Source organism: Lissotriton helveticus, chromosome 1_1 (genome assembly GCF_964261635.1).
Source record: "Lissotriton helveticus chromosome 1_1, aLisHel1.1, whole genome shotgun sequence".
NCBI classification, from domain to species: Eukaryota; Metazoa; Chordata; class Amphibia; order Caudata; family Salamandridae; genus Lissotriton; species Lissotriton helveticus.
In genome coordinates this window covers 1299004769-1299021739 of record NC_136057.1, presented here as the reverse complement: position 1 = coordinate 1299021739, position 16971 = coordinate 1299004769, and the positions used below count along the sequence as shown (strand labels likewise).

Sequence of the window (16971 nt, the reverse complement as noted above, 5' to 3'; positions counted from 1 at the left end):
AAGTGCCTTACAGGCCAGGCAGACAGATTTGAACCTCACTCTTTTGACGATAGGAAGCCAGTGGAGGGACTTTAGTCTGTGGGCGATTGGCTCATACTTGGGGACGTCCAGCACCAGCCTCGCTGCTGCATTCTGCAAGCGTTGAAGTTTTGCTAGGATTTGGACCTGAGCTCCGGCATACAAGGCGTTACCATAATCTAGCCTTGACAAGGCGAGGGCTGTTACCACCGTTTTCGGGCATCAAACGGGATATATGGCAGGAGCTTCCTTATCATTTTCAGTATTTACCAAACTAATGATGCCAGTTTGCTAGACTGGGCATCAAATCAAAGTTTGTTGTCCAGAGTCATACCCAAGTCATTCACTTTGTTTACTGGAGATGGGCAGTTGCCCAGACTGTCTGGCCACCACTCCGGAGACCATATGTTCGGATCTGACCCTAGTAACATTACTTCACTTTTGTCTCCATTCAATTTCAATCAGTTGCTCTGCATCCAATGCTTAACTTACGTCATGCAGAACCTGAATTTATCAGCCGTCTCTTTAGCATCCTTGGCAATGGACCTCACTATTTGGGTGTCATCGGCATATGAAACTGGAAGGAAACCACAGTTCCTTATAATTACCGCTAAAGGTGCTACATACAGGTTGAAAATGGTAGGGCTTAAGGAGGACCCCTGAGGAACACCACATGGTGAGCTGAATGGTTTCGATTTTGCCTCCCCAGCTCCACTGTAAAAGTTCTGTTAGACAGATAAGATGCCAGTAGCGTACGTGCTGAGGTGTGAACTCTGGCTTCAGCCAGACGAGTCAGGAGTGTCTCATGGTTGACCGTATCGAAGGCCGCCGAGACGTCCAAAAGAACCAAGGCGGCCTTTCCCCTGGCATCAAGAACACTCCTGGGTTCCTCCACTGCCATAAGCAGCGCTGTTTATGTTCCATGTCCCTCTCGGAAACCAAACTGTGAGTGGTCTAATGCGTTTCCATCCGAGAGGAATTGGGCTAGCTGTTTATTCAATAGTTTCTCCAACACTTTTGCAGCGAAGGGTATCCTTGCAATAGGTCTATAGTTACCAGGTTCTTCGGAGTCTAGATTAGATTTTTTTAGTAGTGGCATCACTGAGGTGGTTTTCCATGCATCAGGGAAGATGCCTGACTTTAATATTTGTATGAACAGCTTTTCCAGTTATTCGTTTAGCAATTCGAGGAATAGCTGCATCACCTTTGGTGGGCAAGGGTCCATCGGACCGCCTGATCTGGTGCTTAACCACCTGCAGAATCTGTTCCGCTGAGGGTTGCAAGAATTGAAACCAGGGACCCTGTTGTATCAGTGCAACCCCTCTGCTCCACAATAAAGGATTAAATACAGCGGGTTGAAGCGGGCACTAGGCACAGTGCCACTGCATCCGAGCACTGCAGTCCTCTGCTAGAGGTACAGATGACGGCCAGGATGGCTTCTGTCCCCCACAGTTATTGTTTAACATTTTTATGAAGTGCTTTGTGCAGACAAGGTTGTCTCGCTTTGCAGCACTTTATAGCCTTTGTACAAGTGTCAGTAATAACACTTAAAAAAAAACTGCAGACATAGGATGCCTTTCAATCGATTTCTGAAGTTGTTAATGGAATCTGAACAGCAAGTGACAGAATTTGAACCCAAAAAACCCCACTGTCAAAAAGAGAGTTTGAGGGTGCACATTATCAACCTAATGCGCACTTAAATCTGGTATGTTTATTCCATGAGTCTTGAACCCTTTCTCTAGCAAGAGTTACTTATGTTCATTAAAAATCATCCGAGCTACTAATATTAGTAGTATTGTATTGTGTAATAGTTCTCACATCAGGCAAGATCACTTTAGTGCCAGCCCTATGCAAGGTTAGCACCAGTGATCACCTTTGCACACCAGGCAGGGTTGCCAGCAGTAACGTAAAAAAGGATTTTTTATGCCTTTGCGTGGGTAATACCTAAAAATCATAGCCGCAACGCCCCGTGGCACCAATGTAATATTCGTAATACATCTCCTCAGCACCAAATTATTTATCACCCAAATATTAGATTTATATAAAATATTTTTGGGAAATAAAAAATAAAAAAATTCGAAGCATCAGCATAGTAGTTCCAAAGATGCACACATTTTCATCTCAAACACACACTTTTCAAATTTGATACACATATAATTCAAACAACAAAAGCTTTTACTTTAGTAGACTGGTCTGCACAGAGGAGAGCTACTTAAAGATAATTGGAAAACTACCAGTAGCTCACGAGCTACTCTTTGGAGAAGCCTGGGCTATTCATTAACTCTGTTTATTATCTCACCTATTTATATATTGCTGTAGGTGCACTGGAATATTCATCCTGATCTGAAATTAAAGGTTCATGACTTAGTGCCCGATGTACTAGGCAATTGCCTTTTTAGTGGCAAAAATTGGTCGCAAATTGTGCACCAACTTTTTGTGACCATTCCCTGATTTTGTGGTGCAACCTGTTTGTGAATCGATCTATACACTAATCATCAAGGAGGGGCGGCGGAGAGCAGGTAGTGGTCCCCTGGACCCTGAACCCCTTTCTTAAGACCACTGACACAATTCACAGTGAGGAAGGTGACTAAAGGATGCACCTTTCCCTTTGCAAGTCAGTGGCCATCTCCTTTTAAGAGTCACTAACTGATCAATGGTTTGTGAACGATATAGCAGTCGCAAACCATTGATACATACAATTGTGAATCACAATTAGGAGGGAATGTTCAATTGATGCTCCCTAATTGCGATTCAGAATGGGTTGCAAACCCCATTTTGTGAGTCAGAAAGGCTTTTCCAACTTGCAAATGGGTTTAGTACATTTTCTGTTCACAAACACTATGATTTTGAGAAACACAGGATCTGCAACAGCATAAGGACTTTGTACATGTGGCCCAATGTCACAGTATACACCACTGGCTGGTTAAAAAATGCTTCACATCAAATGCGAGCCTTCAAATAACATCCAGGGGTAGGGTGGTCAACCATCCCACATTTTACAGGTTTATCCTGCAATTGTGGCTCCTGTCCTGTTGCCCACACACAAGTACTGCAGAACACCAATCGTCCACATTTTGGCTCCCCGCCATTGATAATCGTCTCAAAGCACAAGAAACTTTTACTCTTGAGCTGTAAAAGAGTTGCATTTAGGTGGCTGGAAGGAACAGCTTCAGGAGCACCTTCAGCTTTACAGATGCAAATAAAGCAGCTGGCTGTCAAACAGCCCTGAATGTGTGACTGAAAACCATGCTGGGGACCTGTCTGGGAACATGGCCTTGGTGTTTAGTTCTTCCATTAATCCTGTTTCAAAGTGTTCACATATTGTAAGATCACAGGAATAGTATGATTTTCCCAGGATTAAAAGTTTTTATGTCTTGCATTATGGCATTGAGCAAGAAATTTTGATTTTTATTAAGAGTATGTATATGTAATATATGTATAGGGGCTTTCAGCCAGCACTCTTTATCCATAGGTCTGTTATTGCGTCATTCACATTTTTCATCTGCCTGCTACAGCATACACCATGGGGAAATGGGTCGACCCACTTCAGTTATTGGCTATTTTTAAGCATACGTACTAGCAACTTTTACATTGCATCTAAATACTCACACTCTTGCCAAAAGGGAGCAAAGGAAACAGTGACAAATAGTGATTGCTCAAGAGCACACAATTTAGCCAACATGGATGCCGACATTAGAAACTATGTCTCCTGGTTCCACAATTTGCAGCTAGTCCACTAGACCACGACTACTGTGGCAATTAATTTTAATGGAAATGCCAAGGGACTGCCTTTTCCAGGGCATGTTGTGTTTGTTGCTGGTCCTGCCCAGCTTTGGAATACAGTGCTTATTTAAACGATATTTAAGTGAAATGGCAAAGCTGAGATTAAATGTCAGGTTTCTTAGTTTCATGGTCCACTGGAAGATATCTGTGTCTGTGATATGACCTTCCCGGTGACATGGCACCTTGTTAGTGGTCCTGTCAAGGTTTGTTATGGCATTCACACCCGTCTCTTTTGTCGTGTGGATGTATGCGTGATGTATACTGATACTTCCCATTGGTGTTTTCTAAGATTCAGACAATTTCATTTTACATGGATATCTGAGTTGGTCCTTTTCTAAACTGGTCTCAAGAGTTGCATATGTGAGCAGCCAAAGCTTACTTCAGGAGGTGGTAAAGGGATAGGAATTCAAATACAGTATAAGTAGTATTCATAATTGATAAACTCAATTATGGATTGAGTTAAATCTTTTAAGATGGCCTGACTTGCAGGGAGAGGCTTAGAATTAAATCTCAGAAATTATCCACGCCACTCATAGTCCCCCCTGCTCCCCAAGAAATGGATTTCCATGCACACGCAAAGTGTCACCATGCGGGCAGTGTGCCTCTTCATGCGGTTCATGTCCTACAAATTGATAATGGAAAGTTGGCAGCAGCGTGCAAGAGTAAACAAGTCCAAGCCGAGCAGGTAAAGAAGAACATTTATCTTTTACTGGAGAATTCAATTTTTTTGTTTTTTACAACACCAGCTTTCCACTTGGATAAGAGACGCTGGTCAGCATAGCCCTGTAGGAGTTTTACATTTTGAACATCTCCTAAGCTAAACTCTGTTCTCCCATCACCCCACCTCCCCATGATTCCTCCTTCCATCAACATCCAGCAGGCGTGTCCAGCGAGCACTTTACAAGTGAGCCTCAGCAGGAAAATGTAGTTTTACCTAAAGGAACAGGCAGGTCCTCAGCACAGAGGGAAACAGAAAGAGTGTGTAACAAGCCAGCCCTTCATTTGGTGTCTCAACCATCGCCAGCACCGGCTTTCAGGATTGAGAAGACTTGGGTTTGTCAACTTGACTCTTGCTTGTGCTCTTAGAGCTATGCTGACCCTCTTCAGTGGCTTGCCCGCCTCTAGTGCCAGTTACGTTATATGTGCTCCCTCAAGTGCAATCCCTTTTACTGTCGGGTTATTTGTGTATGTCTGAGTCTCAGCTGAGACCCCTGGCTTTCTCCTTGCAACCCCTGGCACTGCATTTGAGAACCCTGGTCTCAGGTGGCAAATTCAGGGTCAGGAAGACAGGGGCGCTCGTCCTTATGCACATTGGTGGGACTAAAATCTCCTATTTGTTTGTCAATTTTTTTATTACCCTACAAGTGAATAATACTATTCACTATTAGGGTAATATCACTTCTGCTACCCTGGCCTGTTGGTGAACTGACGTTCATGCTCAACGTCCAGGAGTATATTCAATAAACCCGCTGCTACAAGCCGCAGATGACCCGGCAGGATGTCTTGCACTTCCACTGAGCACGCGCTGTGCAGATCAGCATTTGTTGGAATGGTAACTGGGAGGGGGGCGTGCACCATGGCAGTGTACCGCACATCTTGCGTCAGTATCAGACGTGCCTTCTGAGGTGCTCATCAGGAGGAATGTGATCCAGAGGGAAGTGGCTCTACACATGCACAGAAGCAGACGCAAATCTAAAGACTTTAAATTAGCCAGATTGTGTTAATGACCAGTGAGTGGCGAAATATCCTGAAACCCCTCATTAAGCAGAGTGTTTGAGCAACTTTCCCAGTTGTAAAAAGGAAAATGCAACTTTGCGACTTCATGAATCTCTGGAATTTATTTTTCACCACTCTTGGATACCTAATTACTTTTGTATTGCTGTCTATAACTTAAGACACCACTTTAACTTTCGATAACCAGGGACATTGGATGTCCAGTTGGTCATTGCTTGCCGACAATCCCAACTTTAGCAATCAAAATATGAGTTTTCATTTTTTTATTTATTGCTGTTTTTATATAGTGCAGACTTGGCCCAAAGGCAATTTACAAGGAAGCAGGAAGTAAGTTCTGGTCAACAAATATCATAAAACAACCTGTTGGCACCAGGAAAGCAAGGAACAAACAGTTCATACCAGCACAGATGGTACTGGATAATAAGTAGGTAGCTAACTATCCTAGTGAACTAGCAGTAAGCAACCACAAGAGCAGAGAGAACAAATATTTTGTAACAGAAAAGACAGGCACTGGAGATGTGAGCAACAATCCACAATTTAATTAAACTTTGATAAAATCATAATCCTGTATGAATGAGAGCGGTGCTGGGAAATTGCCCGGGAATATGCTCTTGGTGCTCTTTTTTGTGTTTAACCTGTATTCTTAGAATTATAGCAGATTTTGGGACAAAAGTATAGGAAGTATGTAATTTGCCCAAGATCAGACAAAGTGGTCAAGTAGAAGACCCAAGGGGCATATACACGCCCCTATCGCCACCACAACGTCACTTTACGGACTTTGTGGTGGCGATTGGGGCTTTGCTTTATTTACAAGGCAGTGTTAAGCCACTTAATGTGGCTTAACGCGGCCTTGTAAATAAGGCACCAATTCATGCTATACTTAGCTTGAAAGGTGTGGGCAACGGGTGTTGTGGTGGGCGTTCCACAGAAACACCCATTCATTTTGACGCTCCCCCATATTTACACGGGTGGCGTAAATATGGGGCAGCGCCAAAATGAAGACCAGGGAAAACCTGGTCTTACCCTGGCGCTGCCGTAATGAGGAGGAATGTTTAATTTCTCCTCATTTTTGCTTTTTTCATGTGTGCTGTGTTGTGCAGCACACATAAAAACAGCAAAAGGTCATTGATTGTTTATGTCCAAGAAAGTGTTTCTTCCTGCACATAAACAATCATTAAAAAAATTACGTTTTGCAACTATAGAAGTTACAAAATGCCATTTCAGATTGTTTATGTGCAGGAAGGCACACCTTCTTGCACATAAACAATCTTCACTTGCAACTATGGTGCAAGGGTGTCTGCATTGGCACTAGGTGGCTAAATTAGCGCCAGCGCATGGGGAAACACCGGGCTGCACCATATCCTTGTAAATATGGCGCCGCCCTGTGTTTGCGCTCCGCCACTTCCTCGTAAATATGCCACTAAGATTTCAGTGCAGGAATGTTTGTTTCAAAGATCATAACTTTCCCACCAAAAAGCATTTTAGAAAGTAGATTGTAATAACAGGTGGTGTTGTGTACCCCAATAGTGATGTTCAATGTGTATTGTGTTCTAGTTTTTGTATCACACACTTGTTGCCTGCGTTTTGCTGAATTTCAAGTACTTCTAATCTTTGGAGAAAAAAATGTGAGCAGAGGAGTGTATTCCAAAAGTGCACACATGGGGAGGACAAGATTGAACACCAAGTTTCATAATTGGACAGTTTCCAACTTGCTATTACACCACCCTCACTGCGGGGATGGAGATTTTGAACCCTAGGCCACAGGACTGCTCTCTCAGGAAACGCCTTCATGTTGGGATCTCTGCCCAGATTCTTAGTGCCTGTTTATTAACAGCACATTTTGAGACAACAGTAAAACTGGCTTTAAATGTCAAGTCTCATAGAACCAGGGGCATACCGGAGGCCCCCGGTGGTGTGGGGGTAGGGTTTCTTATTTTGGAGGGGGCCCCCTTACCCTCTAAGCCATGCCATTGCATGCCTTGCAGAATGCGTGCAATAGCGTGGAATAAGAAATAGGTAAACTCTTGGGAAAGCCACTCTGCTTTACCAAGCAGGCCTGAGTTTCACTACACAAGATATCCCAAGTTGTAGTCTCACAACTCAGGAGGCACCATAGTGAAAGTCTCAATAGCACAGTCTAACTAACCACGATGTTAGCATTGAATATACATATACAGTGTATTATTGTAGTTTTACTGCTGAGATGAATAGGATTGTGAAGAAGCCAGTGCAGGCTCGACCAGTGGACACAACACCACAGAGGAAGTGACTGACAACGAGCAGGAAGCTGAATGGGCCTAAACAAGGAAGCCATGTAAAGCAAGCAACACAAAGCCACTGGGGCCTCAACAGATGGAGTTATATTGTGGCCTCATTGAAAATAGGAGCCATGGTGTAGTAAGTTCCTTATTGGAACCACTTTGGTTCTCCCTTAGGTGTGCGCATTACGCGCTTTAGGCTGCCTTAGCTTTGCACAGCCACACATAACACATTTATTTTGTGCCATGATATTATTTTAGAAATACGCTGCACATGTTATTTGTTATTTAGTTCTTCTTCTCAGGATTCAGTCTGAACATTTCGTACAAGGTCGAACAAGATGGTGTACTTTTTTCTTGTGCCTAGTCAGCAACAACTCCTAACGTTTTAGACAAAACACGGTGGCGCAGCTGCTGCTTTCCAACACAGTGGTGCTTATTATATAAACAAGTGACTCGCCCTCTTGGAAAATCGAGAGGATAATTCCAGTATTAGGACAAGTCTTTGAATGAGCGCTCCAGTCCTGTTTAAACTGAGTATTCACTTATGATGCGGACCACCTAACTCCAAATACCAGGTATGGGGCCCGGTGCTAATCCCAGAGATCACTTGTATATCCCTGTGCTCGCATAGGTAGGGCAGGCTTTGGCGGATATATCATTTGCCATGATAGGGCTGTTCATTGGATACAGTTTGCTAGTAATTTTGACTTCTCTGCTTAGTTGTATATGTTTTCTAATCGCAGCACAACTGCTTCCTAATAGACTACGATAGTTTCAATAAATATTGTAAACTTTCCTCTTGTCTTTCTTTTGTTTTATTGTGGGCATGCATGCGCGAGAAATGAAAGGTGATGATCTGTTTCCACGGTTCCCCTGGGGACTAGAGGGTCATGTTCTAGGTTGCCAAATCACCTGTTACTCTGGGAAGGTTAGGAGTTCAGGTATGGCACTGTGAGCTGATCGTAGTTAGGCCTCAGGTACTGATGTGGTAGAGATACTCAGTCCCTACATTAAGTTGTCCAGTTATCCCAAGGCTCAGTACTGTTTCCAAGCAGAATCCCTGCGACAATGGAAAACATTTGGAAGTTGTCGGAGGAAGATATATGTAGGAAATGATGGGCAGAAGCCATCGAGGAAGGAAGTGGCAAAGCCCAACAGAGGAAAAGATGGGTATCATCCATTAGGGCAGTGTTCTTCAATCTGTGGGGCGCGCCCCCCTGGGGGGGAGCGACACCTTCCCAGGGGGGGGGCGCGCACTCCAAGCTGACCTTTGTTCCATGCGTTCTCTGTCTTCTTGGAGGACTCCGGTATTTGAAAGGGGGAGGGAGGGGAGATCGATGGCATCTTTTGTGTTGTTAAGTCTCCAAGGAGGGGGTTAATTTGTAGGTGACAAGCTCGAGCTGCAGTGGGAGGCAAGGAGTCTCTTCTGCTAAAACCGAAAGAAAACAAACAGACACGCTTTTAGTTTTAGCAGAGGAGACCCCTTGCCTCCCACTGCAGCTGAAGCATTTCAAATCTATGAATTAACCCCCTCCTGGGAGAGTTAGCTCTTCGCAGAATGGAGACAAAGTTTTCAGAGAAGTTTACGGCATGGGCCCCAGCCTTTCATAGGGGGTGTGAGGGAGGGGGGGTTTGAAAGAGCCAGCTCTGTTCTACAGTCTTGCCCTCATGACCTTGAATCATTTTTAAACACAATGTTGTAAATAGCGTTTTTCAATTATTCATTTTTTATGTGTAAAAGTCTATTACAGACATTTTGCAGACAACTTGTGTTTATGCGTCATGCGACATCCATATAAAAAGTTTATTTTGGATCAATACTTTACCTCACATATGAGAAATAGAAGGGTGTGACAGATTATTTGCAGTAATATTAGTGAACTGCTGTTGTGTTACATAGTGAAAACACACATCACTATCCCTGAATATCCAATATACACACATTTAGTATTTGACCAAAGAAGGCATGAAAGAGCTGAGACTGGATCATAAAATCAAAGCTGGTCGAACAGGGGCCCCAAAAATACATTTGGCCCACAGGCCCCAAAATCCTTAAAACGTCCCTGAAAGTTTTTATTTAATTACACAGACAGGCACACAAATTACCAGTCAGCAATGTGTTGTTTAAACAGCTTGCAAGTTGCTAAATATGGTTATAAATAGGAAGTATGTATTCATTTGTAATGTTAACGAGCTCCCGGTCCCCCTTCTTTTTGTTGATTCATTTGTAAAGTGGCTTTTCTATATTTGTTCCCTTTTGTTATCAGTCATGGATCATTCATGCAGCTCTAGAAAACAAAAGTTCTTTCTATTTATGTTTGCTGTTCAAAGTATGCACAGACAAGTGCTGAAAATACATCTTTAGGTGACTGATTATTTTTATACCATCTGTGACATCAAAATAATGGGCTGGCAACCCTAATCATAAGACTGGAAGTTAGTTGAGGGATCAGCACATTATTTATTTGCTCCACCCTGATCCCTGGTTACTGCCATAATAACAATAGTTTAACACATTTGAAACCCTACGCTGCCGTCAATAACATGCTCAGTTACTTTAAGTATCTGGGAATGCACCCTGCATTCAGACCACTCACTCCTCATTCTCGCCCTTCACTTTCACTCTCACCCAGCACTCACACTGACCCCGATGCACTCACAGTGATCACAATGCGCGCACACTGATCACTTTGCACTCACACTATTCACCCACTCACCTTCTCACCTTGCACTCACACTGATCATGTTTTCACACCGTTCACCCACTTACCCTCCACTCACAGGGATCACTCTGCACTCACAATGCACTTGCGCTGTTCACCCTGTACCTCACCCTGCAGTCACATGAGCACACTACTCAACCTGCACTCGTGACACTTCACTCACCTGTCCCCCTCACTGTTAAATCTGCAATCTCACTCGAATAAGCCCACCACTAACCATGCATTCATTCGCCCCACTCTGCACTAACATGCGCACCCAAATTCATATGGTCGCCTCACTCACCCCTGTACACAAGTATGGGCATGTCGTGCCCCATTAAGGTTTTCATCCTAAATTACAAAAGGAGACATCTAAATGCACTGCAATCCAGCCTTCCAGGGGCCCCTTGATAGAGACAGTTCTGATTTTTCCCTGACGGACTGGAATAATTCCTAAACAAATTCTTGTAAATACCGTTTTGTTTAATTTCTTTTTAATGTAATTGATGTGAGGGAGTCTATTACTATTTGTAGAGAAATGTTAGCTTCATGCAACAACCATAAAAAACGTATTGTATTGAATGTTATTCGCTGAATATGCCCGGAATGTGCGCGTGGCGATCGAGTCCAGAAATTTCTGTCTGTTGTCCAGTTATCCCAAGGCTCAGTACTGTTTCCAAGCAGAATCCCTGCGACAATGGAAAACATTTGGAAGTTGTCGGAGGAAGATATATGTAGGAAATGATGGGCAGAAGCCATCGAGGAAGGCAGTGGCAGAAGCCCAACAGAGGAAAAGATGGGTATCATCCATTAGGGCAGTGTTCTTCAATCTGTGGGGCACGCCCCTACAAAAGTTTGAAGACCTCTGCATTAGGGTAAGAGTTCAAGAGAGAACGTAGTATATAACTGGTGGCATCCATCAGACCAGAAAGTAGGCAGGGCCCCATATAAAAAGTGGCACATATCTATAGGAATCCATTGAAATAGGAAGTGTGTAGGGTCTAACAAATGAAGTTGTGAGAAATTTGATGCACTAATCTTGAGAGGAAGTGTACAGGGCTGAATAAAGGTAATTACATTTAAATGGAGACATCCATTACAACAGGATGTGGACAGGACATAACAGGAAGTGGTGGACAACATCCATCAAGGCAGGAAATAAGTAGGGCCTAAATATTCATATGGCTGGTTAGTAAATAGGGATGTACGAGGGAGTGAGAGGGACACCAGGCATCAGAACAGAACAGAAAACATGCATTTCGTCCTGTGGGTGACTTGAGCTGTGAGTAAGTGACGTGAAATCTTCTACCTTCATCTACTGCCTCCAACAAAACTCCACGAACAATGTCCTCGTAAATGTTTTCCACGTGTAAGATGGCACTGTAGTCCGCAAACACATAACAGTCATATTTAGGAAGCTCCTAAAGGGGCAAAAATCCACATTATATACGCCAGAACATGTCAAGTAATAGCAGTGCAATCCATACAACTCCTCCCACAAGTTCAACAATTTGAAACTACAAGTCCCAGCATGCCCCATTAATACATGGGGTAGATTGGCAGGCAATCTAGCCCAGTGGCAAAGTCTGCAGCCCAGCAAAGCAGAGCTGCTGCCCTTGCCCAGGTTTTATGAGGGAATGTGTGAAGACCAGTGTACACCTCACCATGGCCTGGTAAGCTGCTTCACCGCCAATGTCAGAACCAAGCTCCTACTAACATTAACCTTCTCAAGTACATACTTGGCATGTGAACCCATGCAACTTTTCAAGCCCAGGTTTCACCTCAATACTGTTTTTCAAAGCTGCACCTTTGCTGGCTGATGAATGGTTTCTCCAAGGGCTACAAGTCACCATGGACAAATATCTAAGATTGTTATCTCTCTATTTGGCTTCACACTGTTTATGACCAGGGCACAGACTTTGTGGCAGTGTGCCACTCCACAGCTGATATGTGGGCATCCTTACTGGTTGAGTAGTGGCAATCTGGAGCCCCTTGCTGATGGCGCCCCATACAGCTGCCTAGTTTGTGCTTGCCCTCAGACTGCGTTTGTGCTTTCTTCTCTAGTTTGTGAGTCTCAAGGGCATCTTTCCCCTCTAGGAGTAACCCCGCTCAGCAGGGCACCTAAGCCAGTGATGCCAGTGGTGGTACAATGCCAGATTTTAAGGAGGAAAATTTTCACACATGCATCTAAACACAACTTATTTGCATATTCAATGGTTAGCCTAGAAACTTGGCATGCCTTCTCCTCTCCTGGATCAGGTCCTAGGTCACTCCTTCCACTCTGAATCCCCAGCTGAACTGTTCCCATTTTCCCAAAGTCATGGCACACCTCTTGCGTAAAGTAATTTCATCATCCACCCAACTTTATTCCATAAAACGTTGGACACTGCAAACACGCTGAAGAATTTCAGTGGGGCTTAAGAGTACATGTTCTAAAAAATATAAACTCAACGGAGCTGCAGTCGTGCTTTTCAATTTACCAGAATAAATGTAAGCATCTTAAATTAAAGCAAGCACGGCACACAATTGATGTGGCATCTCTATATTTTAAGTTGATAGTCTAAATGCAATGTTGTGTATTATTATTTTCATATAATAAATCACTTATGAGAAATTAAAAGCCATTTGTAAGTAGGAAATGCTTGAAGAGCTGCTCGTATAAACTTTGTACTAGCATCTCATATCTGAGTGCCATTGTGAGAGGTTAAGAGGCACCCATTGGTGAACTAAAGGGCGGATTTCTGTAATGAACCTACCATAGGGAACACATTATGGTTGTTTCAGCAAGTGGAACTTAAAATATGGAATCTGACTTTGCTTATGGGAGCTTCGCAGAGAGTTGCACTAGCTGACGGAAGTCGCAAGGTGCTTTTCCCTGCAGTTTTCATAAAGAAGGTACTGTTGATACACTATTACATAGTTTATTTTTGACTCCTTGCCTATTGCTGCAAACACAATATACATCTCAAGCACAGCTCATGGCACTATGAGGCTCTTCCTAAAATCTTACCCTAAAACAAACCATACAGCCATTTACAATTACTAGTGTACCATTCAAGAAGCAGTTGGGTGTCACTCAAAATGTCATATGCATGATGCATGGATCCCACACATAAGCACACAGCAAATACAGAATAGTAACACATGGGCAGGGGAGTAGACAGAACATGTAAATGCCTCCCACTGTGAACTAAAGCTCTTATGGCACCAAGAAAGCAAAGTAAGTCATCACAACCCTCCCCAGAAGAGGTCTCTAGTCCAAGGATCTAGTCAGTCACCCTTCCATCAAACCCCTGATATCCACCCTTTCAAATTGACATTCTGTCATCTATTAATTATTTCATCCAGCATTCAGTCTTTCACCATTCATTCTGTCCTTCCATCTGTGTGCCCATCCATATTCAAACCTTTTCAACCATTTGTAAACCTATCCATCATCTATCCTTCCAGCCATCATTTCACTCATTCATCCCTCCATCCACCGTTTCATTTATCCATCCATCATCCATCCACCCTTTCAGCCAATCCACACTTTCACTCATCCATCCACTCTTCCACCCATCCATCCATTCATTTATCCATCCAACCATTTACCCTTTCACCCAAACCATCATTTCACTCATCCGTCCACTCTTCCATCCATTCACTCATCAATTCAACCATTTACCCTATCACACATCCAGCCATCCTTTCACTTACTCATCTATCCACCCATTCACTCATCTCTCCACCCACACAATTCTTCACTCAATCATCCATCCATCTTTTCTTCCAGCTCTCCACCCTCCCTTTCACTCATGTATGCATTCTTTCACTCATCCATCTTTACATTCTTCTTTTCACTCATCCAGGCACCCATTCGCCCATCCATTCTGCTAATCATTCATCCATCCATTCATTCATTCATTCATCCTCCCTTTATCTCTCCTTTCACTTAGCCACCCATCCTTCCATCCACTCTTCACCTATCCACCCACTCATCCATTTACTCCTCATCCACTCACTCATGAATCTACCATTGAACCTATTACTCATCCATCCTTTCACTCATCCATCCATCCTTTCTCTCATCCATCCATCCTTTCACTCATCTATCCATCCTTTTGTTCATCTACCCTCCCTTTCACTCACTCATCCATCCACTCTTCCACCCATTTACTCATCCATCCAACCATTTACCCGTTCACACATCCAGCCATCCATTCACTTACTCCTCCACCCACCCAGTTACTCATCTGTCCACCCTTTCAACCTTTCACTCATCCATCCTTTCTTCCAGCTCTCCACCCTCCCTTTCACTCATGTATGCATTCTTTCACTCATCCAACCTTTACATTCTTCTTTTCACTGATCCATGCACCCATTCGCCCATCCATTCTGCCAATCATTCATCCATGCTTTCACTCATCCTTACATCCATCCATTTTCCCTTTCTCTCTCCATTCCCTTTTCACTTAGCCACTCATCCTTCTAACCACCATTCACCCATCCACCCACTCATGAATCCATCCCTTATTTTTTTTATTTTGAAGGTTTTATACAGTGCGAACAAGACCCTTGCGGATATCAGAGCGCTTTACAGGGAATTGTGAGTACACAAGACAGGAAAAGCAAAAATATAGATTTGATTAAAACAGATATAGTAAACAAGTACAAATTAACAAATAAAATTACTAAATAAAAGCACGGATACACCATTAGTTCAGGTGAATTTGGCCATAAGAATAGATTTCCCTTCTTTTTTTAATGATGCCGTGGAAGGGTTCCATCTCGTTTCTGGGGGCATGGCATTCCAAATCCTGGGAGCCATTCCTGAGAAGGTCAGATTGTAAGTTGTCTTCTTAGCAAATCGTTGTGGTTTCAATAGTAGGTTGTTTGAGCTCCTGTTGGATCTGATACCACAAGAAAGCACCAGTTTGTCAGCTAGGTAACTAGGTGTTTTGTGATGTAGTGCCTTGTGTTTCAAACAGGTGATCTTCAAGTGGATAACCGCCTCGAAAGGTAGCCAGTTGAGGGCACGCAAGTCAGAGGAGATGCAATAGTTTCGTTTGGAGCCTGTGATGAGTCTAGCAGCTGAGTTGATTGAAGCTCTTAGAGGGGCCGTCATAGCTCTTGGAATGCTGCAGAGAGTGGCAGTCCCGTAGTCCACACTAGGGATTACTGGCGCTTGAACTGCCTGTTTGAAGTCATTTGCGGGCAGGAAGGGTTTGAGTTTTCTCAGCATGTTCATCTGAAAATGTGCTCCTTTTGTGTAGGCGCTGATGTGTTTCTGCATGTTTAGCTTTTTGTCTAGAATTATTCTCTACGATTTCGCTGAGCCGATAATGAGGGGTTGACCGTTGAGCGCAGTTAGGTGTTTCAACCACTCGAGGATAATGGTCGATTGGTTGGGGGGGCTATGAAGAGGAGTTCGGTTTTGAGGGTGTTTAGTTTCAGATGGTTTTTGGCCATCCAGATCTGTGTTTGTTGGAGCGTTGCATTGAGAGACTTGATGCCTTCAAGTGAGTGGATCTTTATGTAAAGTTATGTGTTAGCTGCATACATGTGATAATGGATGTTAGAGGACCTGAAAAGTTCGGTGAGTGGTTCATAAAAAGGTTGAAAAGTGTAGGTGAGAGGGATAATCCTTGTGGTACTCCCAGGGTGACTGGAGTGGGCTTGAATAATGATTGATTGACCTTGAATCTTTGTGTTCTATCTCGAAGGAAGGAGGAGAACCAATTAAGAACAGAAATGGACAGACCCATTCTGTGCTTCAGGAGATAAAGGAAGTTGTCGTGTTTGACGGTGTAGAAGGCCGAAGATAGGTCTAGTAAGATTAACAGACATACTTCGTTTTGGTCCAGGAGTTTTAATGCTTCTTCTATTATGTGGGTCATGGCTGATTCAGTGCTGTGTCCTGGCCGAAATCCCGATTGGAATTGATCGAGCAAGATGAGGATGATGAAAAGCGGGGTGTGGAACCTTGGAAACAACGCTGACTCCCCGGGGGAGCAGGAGCCTCTCACCGCAGGCTACTGGTGTTGCTGGAGGGGGCAGTCTGGAGAGGGTTAAGGTAATGTGCAGTTGCATCAAGCCATTCCCCTGTTAGAGCTTCATATGACTCTGCTTTTGGATCGAGTCTGGCAACGACATAACCACAAGTGCATAGCTGCCAAGGTTTCAGATTGCTTATGTGTGATATTTTCATAGTTTCAATGCACATATGAGTGACATTCAACGACTATGAGTGAAACTTTTTTGCATCCAAAATCATGCAATTATGTCCTTGGAAACAGACAAATATCAGAAATCGCATTCGTTTGAGCAACGAGAAACTCGAACTCTGCAGCAGGTGACTTCAAACCTATTATGTCAGAGGTCTTCAAACCGTGGGACGCGCCCCCGTGGGGGGGGGCATGGATGTGCTGCCAGGGGGGCGCCAAATGGTCTGCAATTACATGCAAATGAAGATAGCCTTTAAGCGCGAAAGG

General features: G+C 43.6%; 1 protein-coding gene across 4 annotated transcripts in view; it reads right to left on the bottom strand.

Moving 5' to 3' along the window:
- Positions 1–16971, bottom strand: part of NIBAN3 (niban apoptosis regulator 3) — a 143357-nt gene that overhangs the window by 6864 nt on the left and 119522 nt on the right. For all 4 annotated transcript variants that reach the window (XM_078681223.1, XM_078681229.1, XM_078681238.1 and 1 more), the window contains one exon: positions 11808–11919. In XM_078681223.1, coding sequence (XP_078537349.1) covers positions 11808–11919 — 112 coding nt within the window. The remainder of the gene's footprint in view (positions 1–11807; positions 11920–16971) is intronic.